The sequence below is a fragment of the Peromyscus maniculatus genome, chromosome 23 (assembly GCF_049852395.1).
Source record: "Peromyscus maniculatus bairdii isolate BWxNUB_F1_BW_parent chromosome 23, HU_Pman_BW_mat_3.1, whole genome shotgun sequence".
Taxonomy (NCBI): domain Eukaryota; kingdom Metazoa; phylum Chordata; class Mammalia; order Rodentia; family Cricetidae; genus Peromyscus; species Peromyscus maniculatus.
This window is the reverse complement of record NC_134874.1, coordinates 45148112-45166996: the sequence shown is the minus strand read 5'-3', so window position 1 is coordinate 45166996 and position 18885 is coordinate 45148112. Positions and strand designations below refer to the sequence as shown.

The 18885-nt window shown below is 44.3% G+C and overlaps 1 protein-coding gene across 2 annotated transcripts in view; it reads right to left on the bottom strand.

Annotated features, from left to right (window-relative positions):
• Sdk1 (sidekick cell adhesion molecule 1) overlaps positions 1 to 18885 on the bottom strand; it is a 968286-nt gene that overhangs the window by 417215 nt on the left and 532186 nt on the right. For both annotated transcript variants that reach the window (XM_006990740.4, XM_076560415.1), the window contains one exon: positions 10623 to 10756. In XM_006990740.4, coding sequence (XP_006990802.2) covers positions 10623 to 10756 — 134 coding nt within the window. The remainder of the gene's footprint in view (positions 1 to 10622; positions 10757 to 18885) is intronic.

Here is an 18885-nt window from a genome sequence, read left to right as displayed (position 1 = left end):
ACAATGCTGAGTCCTTACATAGAGTATAAATCTTGAAATACTACTCCTTTGTACGTCAAGTCTACAACGGAATTAACTTAAGGCCCCTGTCGGCTAACTTCAGACAAGTTCTTGAAATTTCAGACTCCAGAGTCAAGGGTAAATACTATAAGGACAACTTCAAGTTCCAGCCCTAAAACTGGCACCATTAGTGGACTCCCACGCTGACATATCTGTGTATGATCATTTAAATTGGTGCATTTAACAAGAGGGCAGAGGGAAGAAGGTTTGCGGGAGTTATTAAAGCTGAACTTTGTGGAGGAGTTTGTGAAAAATCTGATTAGGCAAATCAGCACCAGATGGTAATCTGTGCCCTTAAATACTCAGCTCATAATTGGCAGAAGTAAATGAATACTTATGGTCTATTTACTAATTCCAACTGGGCAGGTCAGCTTGGTGAGTAAATTCTCCTGAGCGCTCACTCTTTGGGAAAGGTATATGAGTTGCATGTCCTTGCTGGGAACTAGGAGCTCCACGAACATCCTTCTTAGAAATCTGTGGGATGGAGCGCATCTTCCTTTACATTCTCCACAGTATCAAAGGCACCTTTGCCAATAATAACCGCTGCACTGGCTTGCCTCAAAAGGACAAAGACTTGAGCTTGACCCACATAAAAGCCAGACACGGCAATGTATGCCCGGAATCCCAATGCTAGAGAGGCAGAGATGAAATGACCCTGGGGCTTGTTGGCCAGAAAATCTAGCAGAATTGGTGAGCTCCAGGTTTAGTTGAAGACCATGGCTTACATAGGGTGAAGAGAGATCAAGGAAGACACCCAAAGTCAACCTTTAGCCTCCATGTGAACATGTAGACATTTCCAGGAATGCCCATACACACAGACAGAGACACAGACACACAGACACACACACACAACTCCGTTCCCAGTTTCACATCCACTTCACCCCCAAGCCTTACCTAGGATTGCTGTCCACTCAAATATACTTTGCTATGGCACTCTGGGGTGCCAGGTCAGCCTCATAGCTTAATATGCACACTGCTGTCACATAGACCCAGTGTTCAATGGGAGGGGTGTTTCTATCAAGACTTCTGGCCTCCTCCTTTACAAAACAGTCACAGGCTCTCAAGGGTTCATGTGGAGCAGGGCTCTCAGAGAATCCCCAGTGAAAGCGTAAGCAGGCAGTGTCCCCCACTTTTGCCATATGACCCAGGATGCATATAGTCTCCTTGTTAGGAGTCACTAGATTGCGGGGAGGAGTCATATAGACATTGTCTTAAGTCCTCAGAATTGACCATTCTCTTGACTGGGTCAGTAACTTTGTGACTGTGTCAGCAATTTTGTGATTGGGTCAGTGATCATGAGACTAGTCAGTGATCTTAAGCCTGGGTAAATGATCTTGTGATTGATCAGAGTGGTAGTATGGTGGTTTGAATAGGAATGGCCCCCAGAGGCTCATATATCTGAATGCTTGGTCATTAGGGAGTGGCGTTACTTGACAGGGATTAGGAAGTGTGGTCTTGCTGGGGTAGGTGTGCCCTGCTGAAGGAAGTGTGCCACTGAGGGTGGGCTTTGGGGCTTCAAATGCTCAAGCCAGGCCCAGTGTCTCTTGCTCTTCCAGCTGCCTGTCATTCTAGATGTAGAACTCTCAGCTACCTTGTTAGCACCCTGTCTGCCTGCATACTTCCATGCTCTGTGTCATGATGATGTTGGACTAAACCTCTGAAATGCAAGCCCCAACTAAATGCTTTCCTTCATAAGAGTTGCTGTGGTCATGGTGTCTCCTCACAGCAACAGAACACTGACTAAGATAATCAGTGACCTTATGAAGGGCCAACAGCCTATGATTGTGTGAGTGAGCTTATGAACTGGGTGCCAAGCTCTACCCTCAAAGTCTTGATCTTCTAGCCTGTGAAATGGAGTTGACCATGGACTCCAGGGGAGCTAATGAGAAACAAGGGAAGAGCTCACATAAGAACACATCTATCTGGTGCTCAAGGGAAGACTTGCCCCTCATTTTACCAAGTCCCTGGAGAACCATTTAATAGTATACTTAGAGATCACGACCAAACCTGCAAACACCCCAGAACAATATTTTAGTCCTTGATCACCTGAAATCATTCTGTTAAACCATCTATCATTTCCACATTTTAGGTTGACATCTAGAATTTCTTGTCATAAAATGTAAAAGAATGCAAATACAATTTTCAGTGTGTTTTAGTATGCTGGCATATTTTAATGAAATTAAACTCTTTCAGCACTCTTTTCTATGTGTTCAATGGAATCTAAATATTGGATGGGCCATGTTTAAAGATGTCACACATCCACTAGCCATTTTAAAGCACACGGTCCAGTTCCTATTCTACGTAGGGATTTTACATCCTTCCCTGAATCCCCTCTGGAGCTGATATTTCCATCCCTTTCCTTCTACACTTTTATCCTAATTTGTTATATTTACTGACTCAAAGTATTTTATTGATCACTCATCACAGCCATTGAAGTAGTATGTATGTGAATTTACATTTCACCCAGGGACCATATGGTCTTGGAAAGAAAAAAAAAAAATAGAAGAAGAAGAAGAAGCAAAAACCAAACCTCTTCTCTCACCCTGAGTTACTGATATGATTTCTAACATTCAATCAAAGAGTGCATCACAGGGGCTGGGGACTTGGCTCAGCAGTGAAGAGCATGTAGTGTGTAGGGTCCTAGTCTCCTCCCATATTGAGTAAAGCCATTGCCTGCTTGGGCACCTTGACCAGATGTCCTCCCTATGCTAATTCCCTGCTGGTATCTACCCTCCTGAATGCTTAAGGGAAGTTCCTTGTTTGTGTATCCTGCATATTGGGCATTAACAGCTTAGATGCAAGAATGTAGAAGTTCTGTAGCGAACTTCTGCCCTCTGGGGTTCTCCCATTGTGCTGTAAGACTATTTAAGGTTTCCTCCCTTTTTCAATAAACAGCATTTGGCATTTGGCATTCTGCTGAGGCGAGTGACCTGCTGTCTTTGTCTCTGTTTTTCAATCCACAGCCCCTCGCTCGGACATGGTGAACGGGTGGTGGTAGCGCGGGTGTTATCGCTACAGTAGTGTTCTTCCCATTAGTGTGAATGTGCATATCTGTGTGTTTGTGCTTGTGGGTGTCAGAGTCAACTTCAAGTGTTATCAGGAGACATGTCTAACTTGTGTTTTGAAGCAGGGTCTCTATTGGTCTAGAGCTCACCAATTCAGCTGGATTGGCAGGCCAGAGAACAATAGTGATTCTCCTGTCTCCACCTCCCTAGCACTGGGATTATGCACACACACATGCTACCATGCTCAGCTTTTTATGTCGATGCTGGGGATCTGAACTCATGCACTCAAGCTCTTCTGACAAGCACTTTACCAACTTAGCCAAATTCCCAAGCCCTAAAGTATTGTCAATGAAACTTGAAGTCATTTTTACCTTCTTTTCTTTGGTGGTGATGGTAGGGGGGATAGGGCTAGAATTTGAATTTAGGGTATCATACATGGTAGGCAAGTGTTCTACCACTGAATTACAGCCCTGGCACTCAAGGTCTTTTTGTTGATATTGAAGTATTGGTGAGTATCATCACCTAGCCTCTTATTTTAACTTCACTCACCAATCCATTCGTCCATCCATCCACCCACTCTCCTATTCATTTGCCAACTCTCTACCCATTCATTTATTCATCCATCTACCCACCCACCCACTCACCACCTATCCATCTGTCCATCTACCCATCCATCCATCCATCCATCTATTCACCCATCCACCTATCCATTTATCAACTCTCCATCCATTCATCCCTCTACCCACCCACCCACTCAACATCCATCCATGCATCTATGCACCCATTCATCCATTCAGCCCTATGCCACATGGGGCTCAGAAACAAAATATTTGTTGTGGCTTTAACTTACATTTTAGCTGAGAACATAAGTAGAATACTTGTGCTAACCGTAATGATCATATAGACTGCATCCTTTAATTGGGTGACCTGAAGTTGAACTCTGTATACAAGCTATCCCAAGGGACCACATGGTGAGCCAGTGGGCAGGATGTCCTCACAACTCTGTGTGCTTCTGTGACTTTGCAAAAGGCTACAGTTTCACCTTTGCCAGGAAGAAGGAGATTTGTGGACTTGTGTATTTTGTTGAACTGAATGAATTCTCACAGCATGAAAGCATGAACAGTGGATATAAAAGTATTCCTGGGGAGAAACCATAGCTTTGGGGTATTTGGGATGCTACCACAGAGGCCATGCTGAACTTGGAGGCCACATTCACAGGGAACAACCACATGGCATAAGCATTTGGCCAAACAGTTCAATAATATCAAGACCAAGTAAAGTAAAGGCTTCCATTTACCAAGAGTTCACTGTGCTCATCCATGAGACATCAAGACAGAATGAAGTTGCCATGGGGAAGATGCCTAGAGAACAGTGTGGTGCAGGATGAAGCTTCCAGGGTCAGCAAGACACCTGAGACATTTGGCTTCCTTCAGATCAGTGAATGTTGTAGCTAATGGTTAAATAAGTATTCCTATACTAGGGACAGATGCTCGGGATTTTTTTTCCTTTCTTGGATGTTCTCACGTAGCCCAGGTAGGCCTTGAACTCACTATGTAGCTGAGGATGACTTAGAACATCTGATCCTTTTGCCTCCACCTCCTGAGCACTGGGATCACAGATACTTTACTACCAGGCTCAGTCTATATGGTACTGGGGATCAAACCGGGGGCTTTGTGTATGCTGCGTAAGCCTTGTCCCAACTGAGCTACATCCTCAGCCCTCAGAGCTGCTTCTCCTTCTCCTCCTTGACTTGACTTTCAAGTATGTATATGTTTGTGTGTCTGCATGTGTGTGTGTGTGTGTGTGAGTGCAGGCGGCATATAGAGCTCACAGAGGGCACTGGATGCCCTGGAATGGAGTTAACAGGTAGTTGTGAGCTGTCAGACGTGGGTGCCTGAACAGAACTCAAGTTCTCTGTGAGTGTTCTTAACTGCTGAGTCATCTCTGCAGATCTACCACAGCTTCTTTCCTCATAGGTCCACAGAAGGACTCTGGAGACCATGAAGGTGGGTCTTGGTTCTGCCTATCAGCACCTGCAAGGAGGGCGCAGCATTTGCTGGGTAGAACAAGTGAGGTACCTAGCTAGCTATGTGGTTAGACAGCTGACCTCAGGACACAGAACACTTCTGACTTATGTTTCTGAGAATTCTGGCAGCAAAGCATCATGTGCCCTACGGAGTTGCGGCTGGATTCTAAGCGGCTCAACCTGGATGGAAGACCCAAGGTCTCTGCATTGGTTTGGAGAGACAATTTTCAAATGCTTCCTATTGCTTTAGGAAGCCAACCCATGCCAGAGTCCATTCAAAGGCTTACACCTGCTCCCTTTCATCCTTTTAATATTAAAAGCATGAGGAAAATAAGATAGGATTTCATCCGGGCACACAAAAAGCCGTGTTTTACAGGGCAGTCCTCTCGGATGACTGTGCAAAGACATTATTCTCGGGAACCCGCTTTCAACTACTAACCATCTATGAGGCTGCCGTTAAATTAGCATGATAGAGGACAAAAGAATGTTAAGTGGGCTTCAGAATTAAAAGCCGGGTTTGTCAGCCTGAAGGAGGATCAGCTAAAATGATAGCCTATCTGGAAATGTTGTTTGAAGAGCAGACATTAAAATGAAAGAGGTGAAGAAAGCAGGAAGGAGAGAGGCAGTCATTTCTGGTTTAATCTGAGCTTCATCCCTCACAGAGAATCTCATTACACTGGACATTTTGAATATTGGGTCAGAAGTGATGATGTGTCGAAAGTACGTACGACGGCTTTTAAACAATGATTGATTAATCATTGTGCAGAACCCATCCTATCTCCTAACTGTAGGCTTCTTCTTCTTCTCTCTCTTTTTTTTTTAGAGGAAACTCCCATTCACATATTAATTCAGTGTGGAAGAGCCAATACGCAGAAGGTAACTCGTTGTAAACTTTTCAAAATGAAAGGGCAAAGCAGGCTGACAGGTTTATAAAGCTTGCCTGGGTCTGACCTCAGAATGGAAATGTCTACTTCCAGGCAAATTCAGCCCATTCTTTTTTTGGGTGTGCACCTGAGCTGTGGGAGCTAGCTATGAAAAATTCATGTGGGATGCTTTCCCGTGCCCCCTATGTCCTTAACATCTGGTGGCTTAGGTCATGTTAGAATGTCAAAAGTAAGTCTGCCCCAGTGAGTCAGCAAGGCTGTGCTGGGAGCCTGGGTGGAGTGACAGGACTCTTTCCTTCCAGACTGGAATACCTACACAGCCCATGCCACACTGTCTTCCTAACCACACACAAGGGGAGAAATGTTGATACCTAATAATGCCATCCACTAAATAGGCATGGCACAGCGTGTGGTCCCATTAGGGGACCATGTTTCAGCTCTAACACTCCATGCATTTTAAAAGTTTATTTTTATCCATACACAGTTATCCTTTGCTTCCCAATGGCTTCAAGTGCAGCCAAAATATTCAGCCACTGTGCTTTGGGAGATGGTTCAGTTGGTAAAATACTTGCCTTCCAAGCATGAACATCTGGGTTCAAATACTCTAGAACCCACATAAAAAGCCTGGCAAGGGTATAGTGTCTGTAAGGTATAGTGTCTAACGCCAGTGCTGGACAGGTAGACCAGCAAGCCCAGCTAATTGCTGATTTCCAGTTCAGCTTAGAAACCTGTCTCTAAAAATGAGATTGAGAACCGAGGAAGACAACCACCTATGGCCTCCATGTGTACACATGAATATCACACACATGCACACACACGTGCACACACATGTGCACACATGCACACACAGGCACACATACCACTGGAAACGTCTCCTGTTAGCAGGTGACAGCACACTATTTAGAAACAGAGACAAGGTTAACCCTGTCCCTCCCTCTATCCCTATATTATAGCAAAGGAGAGGTGGAACCAGTGGTAATTCATTTTTTAGCTAATTGTAGTACGATCCTTCCAGAGTTTAATCCCCAGCACTGGACCATGCACACCCACTACACCGAGGTCCCTTACTTTATTCTCTAGACAAGAAGGGGTGGGGAAACATCTATATTCACTAAATGCTAATTGGCTGAAATACCTTTTGGTTCTTCTGGAACACTGGCTGGCTTTTTGTTTTTTAAATTGTCAACCTTCTCCTGTGGTATCCTCACAAAAGCCTACCTCAGGAAAATACAAAACAGACATCTGAGGCTGTAGACACAGCACACCTTGGCTGTGCTGCTCTAAGGGGCCTGGCAGAGATGAAGACATTCTATAGAGGCAGAAAGGTCCAAGCAGAGCCGGAGCTTGTCTCCAGAAAGAGATTGTACAGTTCTTGTCAGAACACCTACCAGTATGAGTCGGAAGCTCAGACAGCGTGTGTGTGTGTGTGTGTGTGGGGGGGGGACACTACACCTTGACCAGGGCTGCTTAGCTGTGCATTTCCTTGGCCCTTCTATTAAATCAGTCTTCAATCTCACTTCAGGACCCCCCAAAGGTGGACCTGGGGAGATGGGGTTAGCTTTGCCCCTCTTCCCAATGTGGCCACATTGGACAAACATCCCTTTTTCTGCCTTCTGCAATTAATTGATTCTTTTAATTGACATATTGAGGATTGGGGGCTGAACGTGGCTTGGAGCACCTCCCCTGCCCCCAAGTTCAATAAAAATGTGAATGGCCCTTGAGAACGCCTTATTCCATAAAGCATCCAGGGGGTGATGGGCCTATCATGCTTCAAGGCCTCATGGGATGCTACATGCCCATCCCAAGATGTAGCTCCCACTTACACGGTACTGTGTGACACACCGGCAGCCACATTTAAGCACATATCCTTGAGAGGTTTGTAGATTTATCAAGGCTTCTGATCTTTAGAGGTTTTCCAAATAGAACTTCTACTGGGAAAATGCATAATTGGTTCCATTTAACATTTAGCTAAGTCTGATGTGTCAGGGGAAGGTTCACCTAAGAATTAAAATAAGACCAGTCCTTCCCCCTCCTCCCTTCCCACACCATATCTGGTTTTGATAAAAAGGAAGACTACACAAAGGAACAGAATGCAGGGTTTTACCTAACACAACAAAGTCTTCAGAACCAATCTCATTATAGCTCAACTGTAAATGTTTTACCTGATGCCAATGAAAAGATAATATTTTATAAGGGAATGAGATGTGAGTTGGTTAATTATAATATTTATGAGTGGCTTCTTATATACTTTTTGGTTGGAGTAGAGCTGAAATTATTGCAAAAATTTTACATATTCCAATTATCTACTGCCACAGTATTGCATTCAGAAGGGACTTGGAAAATACACTGTATTAGTTCTATTCTCTACCACAGGTCAGAATAGACCATTGGAAGTCAGTGTGCTAACCATTTTGTGAATCTGGAATAGAAGTATTATGTGAACCAGAACTTGTTGAGCAATCATTTCCCCACTTCTTCTAACAGGCTAAGGCTGGTTTCCTTGTTTCTGAGCCAGAATGCCACTCTCTTTGGCCATCATTATCCTATGTATATCACAATCGAGTGCTAAATCAGATTTGCTGAACAGAATGAATGCCTCTAGTTATAAAACTGGGCAATCATTAGCAGTAATCAGGAGCTCCTTGGTAATACAATCTCTGTCTCTTGTTATTGCCACTGAAAACGTCTTGGTCAGTCGTGCTCACTTTCCTCTGGCTCTCAACAACGGCAGTTCTTCCAGCAGCAGAATATCACACATGGGAAGTTGTGACGCTCCATCCAATCAACGTGCATTAAAAGGCCCGACTAATCCTCAGTCTGCCTGGTCTATGATCTGGGGAGGAGAACTCAGTTCCTCAGAATTAAGGAGGCTCTGAGGGGCTGGAGGAATGGCTGTCAGTAAAGTGCTTGTTGGGCAAGCATAGGCCCTTAATTCTATCACCCAGAGCCACATATAAAGGTTGGACACGGAAACAGGATCTCCAAGGCACAGTGCTGGGTCGGTGGTAACAGGCAGATCCCTGAGGATCACCCAAGTCTAGCTGAATCAGTGAGTGAGAGAACCTGCCTTAAAAAGAGGAGGAAGTGGGTAGATAGATGGCTCAGTGGGTAAGAGCGCTTTCTGCACTATCAGGAGAATCTGAAATGCAAATTCTAGTACCCAAGTGAAAAGCTGGGTTCTGGCCAGGCTTCTCTCTCTCTCTCTCTCTCTCTCTCTCTCTCTCTCTCTCTCTCTCTCTCTCTCTCTCTCTCACACACACACACACACACAACTTAAGAATTAAAAAAGAGCTGATGGTGGATTCACAGCAGAGCCATGCAGCTCACTTGTCAGGATGTAACGGGTATCTGAGGACACACTCCCTCAATCCCTCAGAACCAGCACCCAGTGCTTAAGGCAGACATCTCCCTGAGCATTCTGCCCCCTCTAGCAAAGCAAACACTACAGTTCACCCCATACATTTCAAAAAGCACACACAGAAAACCACTTCCCGCAAGCCTCCAAGTGTATTCAGGAAGATAAAATCCACAGATAACATGGCCATGTGCCGGGATAACACTCTGAAATTCACCTCCCCAGACTGTTCCCCACTGTCATGTTCTCGAGTGTCTCATACCATGAAAGGGCACACTGCCAACATGGGAGGCCATGCCTCTGACATGTATGTTGGAAGCTGGTATAGCTCACAGTTCATACTTGGGGTTATTTTTCCCATTCTTCTGAATGAACTTTTTTGCTGGTAAAATTTCAAAGTCCAAATATTTAAAGTTTTTCTTCGAACTATAACTTCCCTAAATAAACTGGATCTGTCACTGCAACTTGTGTGTATTTAGTTGAGTCGAGTGAGAAATGAGCAACGAATAACGCTCGGACACCGCCTTTCAAAAATTTGAGGTAGTGTCTCTATAAATTGTCCAAGTTGGATTAGTGCTCACTTGGTAATAGGCAACAGGATTTGTAATCCTCCTGTCTCAGTCTCCTGATTGGGGGATGACAAGCCTTGGTCACTAAACCTACCTTTTAAAATTCTGTTAATTTTTAAAAGTTCATGCCATGATATGTGTGTGTGTATGTGCGTGCGTGTGTGCGTGCGTGCGTGCGTGCGTGCGTGTGTATGTGTGTGTGTGTGTGTGTGTGTGTGTAACTTCTGGACATCAGTACCCTCCTTCTACCACATGAGCCTGGGAACTGATTTTAGGAACTTAGGCCATCAGGATTCGAGCTCCTTTACCCACTGAGCCATCTTGCTGGCCCCAAATATCGCTAATTTAAACATAGCTGTATATGTACATTTTCTCTTTCTCAAGATTGTTATTCTTAGGTTAACAGAATATAACCCACATCTTAGTCTCAAATAAAACCCATAGGTACAATCTGAAGAAGTTGTTAAAACAATGATATTGGCAGTGGACAAAAATAACAAACATTTTTAAGCCCGCAAAACAAGTAAGATCTGGGGTTAAAATTATAAAATTCCTATCATCTGCAAACCAGTCAAAGGAATCAATCACTCCGAAGCCCTTTGAACTATCAACAACTGATCAATATTAAACCATAAACCACACCAGAGAAAGAAGATGCATTGGATGGCATCCCACCACACAAGACTCTCTTTCAGGACCATCAGCTGGATTTCCAAAACTCACGTGCTATGCTCAGGTGGATGAAGGGGCTTGTCTTGTTCTCGCCGTTCCTCTCGTTCACAGCCTGCACGTAGTAAGCCCCAGCATCACTCTCTTTTGTAGCAAGGATCACCAACTGATTCTCCAATGTGATGGCTCTGTTTCAGAGACAAGACAGTGTTAAGGCCACTTAAGGGAATGGAACAAAGAATTAACTCATCAGGCCAACTATATAGTAATAAAGACCCAAACCTGGGCTCAGTCACTAAAGTACTTGTCTTGAAAGCACAAAGATCTGAGTACAATCTCCAGAAACCATGTGAAAAAGCTGGGTGTGATGCCATGCTTGTAATCGCAGCATTGAGTAGGCAGAGATGAGAGACTCTTGGGGCTCACTGGCCAGCCAGCTGTGCTGGTTCGAATGAGAATGGCCTTCATAGGCCCCTATGTTTGAATGCTGGGTCCCCAGTTGGTAGAACTGTTTGAGAAGGATGAGGAGGTGTGACCTTGTCAGAGAAGGTGTGTCACTGGGGGTGGGCTTTGAGGTTTCAAAAGCCCATAACATCTTCAGTTAGCCCCCTCCTCCTTTCTCTCTGTCTTGTGGTTGTTGTCTCAACATGTAAGCTCTCAGCTACTGCTCCAGCTCTATGCCTGCCTGCCACCCCTCCATCCCCTGCCATGATGGTCATGTCTAAAACTATAACCAAGCCCCCAGTTAAACTCTTTCTTTAATAAGTTGCCTTTGCCATAGTGTTCTGCCACAGCAATAAAAAAGTAAATAAGATACCAGCCCATCCCTACTCAGTGTCAGGCCAGTGAGAGCTCTTATCTCAAAATACAAGATGGAACAGAGCCTGAGGAATGATAGCTGAAGTTGACCTTCAGCCTTACATTCACAGGAATGTACACACACCTGCACACTTATACCCTCCAGAGTCCCTCAAAAAAATAAATAAAAAGAAGGAATAAATAAACAAAAGCAACACACAGCTAGCTTGTGGCTGTGCCTTCTTGGTGGGGCAGCACTCTACCAACTCAAGAGCTCTCCGTCTGAACTAACTCTTGACTGGAAGGAAGATGACACACACCTCCAGGGACTAACACAGAGGCTCCTGAGAATTCAAATACTGCCTGTTAGAAGTTCCAGGGGAGCACCCTCTTGTTCTAGGTCAGCAGAGGGCTGGACCACCAACTGCTCTGTGCCAAGTGACTCTCGTGCCCTTTGCCACCTCGGAAACCTCACTCACTGGAGCTTCCTATGACTGACGGGCATAGGAGAGATGCCGCGGGCTGCAGGCTGACTGCTTCTGTTTAAGCCGTCCCATCCTTACTAGCCATGGAGTGCACACCCATCCTTTCTGCACCCCCACATCTCGTTGTACAAAGGAGCAATTAAACAGTAGCACCTGTCTAGCTTTTGACACTTTGGCTGACACACGTTATCATCTACAAAATGTATACTTGGAAACTGTGTGACTGAGTTCCAAAAAAAGTTAAAAAAAATATTTGAACTAAGTTTATGATTTTATGATGGGCTACACTCATAACTATGCTGGCCTAAAGAGTGGATGTGCTTGAATTAATGACCAAGTCCTCCCCAGACATCCCAGTTTTAGCAGAAAAGAACCCTGAGGTACATTTGATCCACACACCCTTTCTTGGAGCCCTGCCTGCCTGCTAAGGTCACAGAGCAGCTTGCTGTCAGAGGTGAGACAAGGCCTTCTCCACACAGATGAGTACTTCTAGATCACATCTGCCTTAGTTTCTCTCCCTGTTGCTGTGAGAAAATATTTTGATGAAAGCAGCTTAAGGGAGAAAGGACTTATTCTGGCTCATAATTCGAAGGTCAAGTCCATGATGGCAGAAAAGGCAAGGCAACAGGAAGCAGAAGCAGCTGGTGGTCCTCAGTCAGGAAGCAGAGCAAGAACAGGCTGCTCTTCAGGGTTTTTCCCCACCTGCACAGTCCAGGGAACTTCCCAGCCAGGGAACCCTGCCACCCACAGTAGGCAGGTCTCCCATGTCAGTGCAGTCAGGATAACGCCCCTCACAAGCAGGCCAGAGGCCCTTTTCCTACAGGAGTCCAGATTCTATCAAGACAAACACTAACATCCTAGATCGCAGAAAGACTTCTCACTGTGATATTTATCTAGAAGGGAGGAAGCCAATGAAGTCATAACATCCACAGACCCAAACCACTTCTTACAGGAAGCCCTGGATCCTTCCTCCTGTTAGTCTGTAGACCTCTGGCTAGTTTGAAGAGTCAATGGGGAGGTGGGATTTGTTAAAAGAATTTTTTTAATGCAAATGTGCAGCTGGAGGGACAGCCCAGTGTGTTATGTGTCTCTTGTACAAGCATGAAGACTTGAGATAGGTCTTCAGCACGCATGTAAAAAGCAAGGTGTGGTAGTGCTTGCTTGTAATCCCAGTGCTGGGAAAGATACAAATAGATCCCTGGTGCTCACTGCCCAGCCAGCCCAGCCAACCAGTAAATCCAGGATCTAGTAAGAGACCCTGTCTCAAATAAACAAGGACTCCCAAGGTTTATCTCTGACTTCTATACACACACAGTCACACACACATATATACACACACACTAATATACATACACTAACACATGTGTCTATACACATATGCACACATACGTGCACATGCACAAATACACATACTAACACACATATGCATGTAATGCACACAGGCATCTATACACAAACACACACATGCATGCACACATGCATCTACACACACACTAATAGACACACATGCATGTATACACACATGTGTCTATACACATACACACACAAACACACATATGCACTCATGCATGCACGTACACACACAAAAATACGCACCAACACTCATGTATGCACACGTGTCTACACACACGTGCATGCATGCACACATCTATACACACATGTGCACACATGCACATGCACACACACACATATACACACAGTAAATATGAGTTACATGATCTCTGGCTTACAAGTCAGACCCTGCTACACAGCATGAACCCACACTCTCTTCTTTCCAAGCCCCACAGGGAAGGGGCCTGCGTGTTCATTCTCTGACCTGCAGAGCCCTCCCAGAGCCAGGAAAGGCAGTCGTCTCTCCCGAGGACTCAAAGGTAATAATCATCTCTCCCTCCTTTTACCTTGTGGAGAGATTTTTTTCCAGAAACCTCCTGGTTTTTCTACATTGTATAAAATTATCTTAAGGAGTGATTGCTCAGCAGGCTCCCACAGGGCGTATTACATTTTAGGTCTCTATGGCTAACTTATTTCATGTCTCATTTAAGAAAATTTCCCTATTAGGAAGTTTTCAATTTTTCGTCCCATAAAAATATTTCAAAAAGAGTTTTACTATAATTATTTATGACTGCTTTATAGGTTCTTTTATAGAAGCATAGAAATTGTTCCATTTTATTTTAGTATATGTTACACTGGCACCTAAAATTAAATATGAATATTTACTACACATGAAGTTATACATTTAATAGCATAATTTAAAAATTGAATATATAACTTTTGCTTTCACATCTGATTTTTAGCATACTAGTCTTAAGTATGCCTATTATTTCTCAGAATTAGTCATTTTTAAATGCTCATTAATTCTCTATATTATTTACCACAGTGTTTCAAGGCTACTGAAAATTAAAAAGTATATAAAAAACAAAAACAGTAAGTTTTATATCCATTAAGGTTTTTTAAAGCTCTTTTCTTTCACTTTTTGATTTCTGTACATGTTCAAGACTAACATTAAAAAATAAAACTTATGTATTGTTTAAAAAGACAGCCACAAAAATGGCATTTGAATAGAAGAAGCAATTCCACAGAAGGCTATTCTTTCTCCCTCTATGAAACATTTCCATGTAGAGAATTTATACGAAAGAAACTGACTTGTGAAATAAAAGTAAAATATCTACAAACATCTATCTCGATGCTACGTCCTGATGTCTGCCGTAATAGGTGTGCATTTGTGTACACTCACCCGTGTGTGTGTGTGTGTGTGTGTGTGTGTGTGTGTGTGTGTGTTTTGCTGTAAGTACATGTGTGTGTAGGTATGTACATGAGTGTAGAGGGTGTATGCACACACATCTGTACACGTGCATGTGGAGGTCAGAGGTTGATGATGTTGGGTAGAGACAGGATCTCTCACTGAACCTGAGACTCACCGGTTCAGCTAGACCAGCTGACCATTAACCCCCCAGGACCTGCCTGCTTGTGCCCACGGTACTGCAATTACAGTCGTGCACCATCTTGCTTAGCTTTTGACATGGGTTCTGGGGACTGAACTCCGGTCCTTGTGCTTGAACACAAGCACTTAACCAAGTGCACCATCAGCCTGGCTCCTCGCACTGTGAGACTTTAATCAGTTTGTAGAGACGGTGGGCCACAGTGAGCAGTTGCTGGTCTGGTCTGTGGCTTGGCTTCCAGAGGTGCCTGTGTTCTCCAGTGCCCAGGCTGATGGTCCTGGGTACCCATAGTGGCACTTTTTATGGCTATTGGGAAACATAGGGATAGCATGAAGCTGATGATTTGGGTTCTGAGGTTGGTGTGTATGCATACATGCAGGTACATGTGTAATTGTAGATGCACATGGAAGTGTATACATGCTCATGCATGTAGAGGCAAGATGACACCTGAGTGTTGTTCCTTTGGCACCATTCACCTTGGTTTAGTGAGATGGGTTCTCTTATTGATCTGTAACTAACTGATCAGGCTAAGCTGGCTAGCCAGTGAGTCCCAGGGATCCTCCTGTCTCTACTTCACCAGTGCTGGGATCACAAGTGTGCACCATGGTAAGTTCTGAACTCAGTCCCTCATGTTTTCATGACAAGCTCTTTACAGACTGGGCCATCTCCCCGGCCCACAGAACCCTTCATCCCGTAACCTACTCCATCCATTCTAGTTAGCTCTGTCAGCCTGACACAGCCCAGGGTCATCTAAAAAAGGAGTCATGATCGATGCACTGTCCAATCAGCTGGTCTATGGGAAATGGTTTCGGCTGTGAACTTATACAGAATGGTCCAGCCTACCATAGGAGGCAAGATTCCCCAGGCAGGTGGTCCTTGATTGTATGAGAGAGCTAAAGAAGCATGATCCGGAGAGCCAGCCAGAAGTAGTGTTCCTCCATGGTTTCTGCTTCAAGTTCCCATTTCACTTCCTGCCTTGACTTCCCTCGATGACAGACGTAATCTGTAAGTCAGATCGAGCCCATGCCTCCCCTATGTTGCTCTTGGTCATGGTATTTGTCACAGCAACAGAACGGAACTCAGACACAGCTCTGCACTGCCTGCTTCACAAGGTTACCCCATGTCCCCTGATGTCGAATTTGCTCGAGTCCGAGTTCCTGTGACTAGAAGTGGATAGAGTGCAGAAACAGGCTCCAAACAGCCTTCCATGGTCACATCCATCCAGAATTGTAAGGCAGCTTGTCTTCTGGGCATACAGCAAAATCCTAGGAATGTCGTTTTATGTGTGTGGACATAAAATGAAAATGTGCTTGGTCTGTGAGTGGGAAGAATGTAAGCCATTTTCTTTTGAATCCTGTATTTCTGAATATTTTCCAATCTCCCTACAACAAACACGCACATCACTTTGGTTATCAGAAGAACGGCTGGTGTTGAAAAGAAGTGCAGAGGGCATGCTCAGTGATTACGGGAGCAGAGTTTAATACTCTGCCCGTAATAGGAACGGCTCAGCTTTATTATAACATAATTCCAAAGAACTCATTTAAAACTTGCATTGACTTTGCAGGAAAATTATAGTGTTCAGCCAGAGAGATTTTCCCTTAACTTTACCGCAATAAATGTATGTATTTTTAAAAAAAATAAAATAAAATTATGTCTTTAGTCTTCCACTACCTTCATTCCACACTTTAAAAATGAAACTTTAGAATTCTTATTTCTAATTCAGTGAGTTTGTAATAAAAGTAGCAAGAGGAAGAAAAAAAAAAAAACACCTCACTCCAGTGTCAGCCGATAGAGCTGGTACTGAGAAAACTACAATGCAGGGTTCATAGAGAGCAAGTCAGAGGGTCATTCAGGTGTAAACTCGAACTGCAGGAAGTGTTTTCAGAAGCCAGGGACTGATCTGTTGTCCTGAACACATGGGGTTCAGGAACAGAGACAGTGTCACAGGTCTGTAAAGAAGTCCACTTTCCAGCGGGCACTTCCCAAGTACCTCCGATCATTTTTCACTTGACCTTAGCCTGTTGCAGAGGTGTCAGACAGAATAACTGTTTCAGAAAAGGTGAAACTCAAGGCATGGAGGAGCTACTTGGGGTTTCTGACCAGGAACAATGATCAAAATATTGTTTGTTCAAGGAGTTGAGGATGTAGCTCAATCGGCAGAATGCCTGCCTAGCACACATGGCTCTGGGTTCATATAGGACAGGGTTGGTGACCCACATCTGTAATCCTAGCACTCCAGAGAGATGATCAGGAGGATCAGAAGTTCAAGGTCAGCCTTGGCCACATAGTGATTTGAGGTTAGCCTGGCCACATGAGACCGTCCCAACAAAACAAAACACAGCAACATCATCATCAACAACGACAAAACACTGGAGAAAAATGACACTAGAAGTGGATAGTCAGATGTTGGGGACAGCCTTCACATATGGGAACCTCTGGTTAAGCCTCCACATGTGGGAACCTCTGGTTGAGCTTCTTGCTTCACTCGTCAAGGTCCAAGGGAAGTCACCATCCCAATGTCACAGCACACTACCTGCGTTCAGGGATATGATGTTGATGCAGTAATTCCCAAGGCTCTGGACTTGTGGCTGGTGAAAACAGCCCACTGGGCACCTTATAGGCACCCAATGACCAGGAAGGTAAAGAAAAGGTATTAAATACCCCGATTCACCATTTAGCGAGCAACCATTTGGGTTCCCAGGCCTGGGTCTGAGTGGAAGGGAGAGTAAGCTGAGAGAGCACATGTTTTCATAGTACAGAGCCTGAACTCACCTATGTGCACACAGGACACACTCCCTAATCACCTTTCCTGGAGGAGCTGGTGGGCCAATCAGGGGTTCTGAGCATGTGCCAAAGTGGTTTTCAGAACCTACAACAGAGCTTATTATTTGTTTTCCATGACAAGGTAAATCATCTTAGACCACCAATAAATATTGTTGTTGGTTATTGACTGACTGACTGATTTTGTGTGTGTGTGTGTGTGTGTGTGTGTGTGTGTGTGTGTGTGTGTGTGTGAGATGTTTCTTTATGTGTGTGTAAAAGGCAGACTCTAGCCTTTGGAGTCATTCTTCAAGAGCTGTACACCTTGTTCTTTTGAGATAGGGTCTCTGGTTTTTCCAGAACTTGACAATTGGGCTGGATTGGCTGGCGACCAAACCGCTGGGATCTGCTTATTTTTAACCTCTCCAAGGTAGCAATACCATCACACACCACTGCACCCAGCTTTTTTGTGTGTGCTCTGGGGACTGAACTCAGGTCTTTATGCTTGCATGGCCAACACCTCACCAAGTGGGCTGTCTCCCCAGCTCACCTGTAAATATTCTGGTCTTGGCCATTCTCAACAGACGCTAGGATGCTAGGGTAAGCACTGTTTTGTAAGTTATGAGGAAAATGTCATAGAGGCCAGTGAAATAAGAACTTTGGTCATGGACTGTCAAAACATGATGTAACATATAAATGTTAAAGAAGTATTTGATTAGTTTCAATTGACCCTCAAGTGCAGTCAAAGAAATAGTGTAGGAAAATGTGAAGAAAAAAAAAGCTGTTCATAAACTCTTTTAAAAAAGTGTTTGAAATAGGCTCCATTTTAACTAAATGACCATTTAATGGGCTGGTTCCAAGGCTCAATGTTTTGAGTGTGATTTGGATCCTGAGTCCTACCATGTAATAGCAAGTTCAAAACAGCCAGCTTTGGACTGATGAACTTGTCTTGGTTGTGTAATTACAAGAACTAAAATTGCTTCCAATAGTTTTAGGGCTTGTGAAGCACTGGACCCTGGGTAAAAGGCTGTGGTACTAGAGTGATGCATTTACTTAGTTAAGAGGTAAATACTCGCTGCCAGTTGCTGTGGGATGTCTTTCTGTTCACTGTGAATATGTGAATATGACCCCATAAAGCTGTTGGCCTATGGCAGGGCGGGATGGAGCCAGGTGGGAAAATCCAAGGGAGATAGTGAAAGGAGAAAGGAGAGGCAGGGGAGACGCCATCCCACTGTCCAGTGAGCAGCAGATAACGGCACACAGGTAAAGCCACGGAACACATGGCGACATATAGATTAATAGAAATGGGCTGAGTTTAGTTATAAGAGCTAGCTA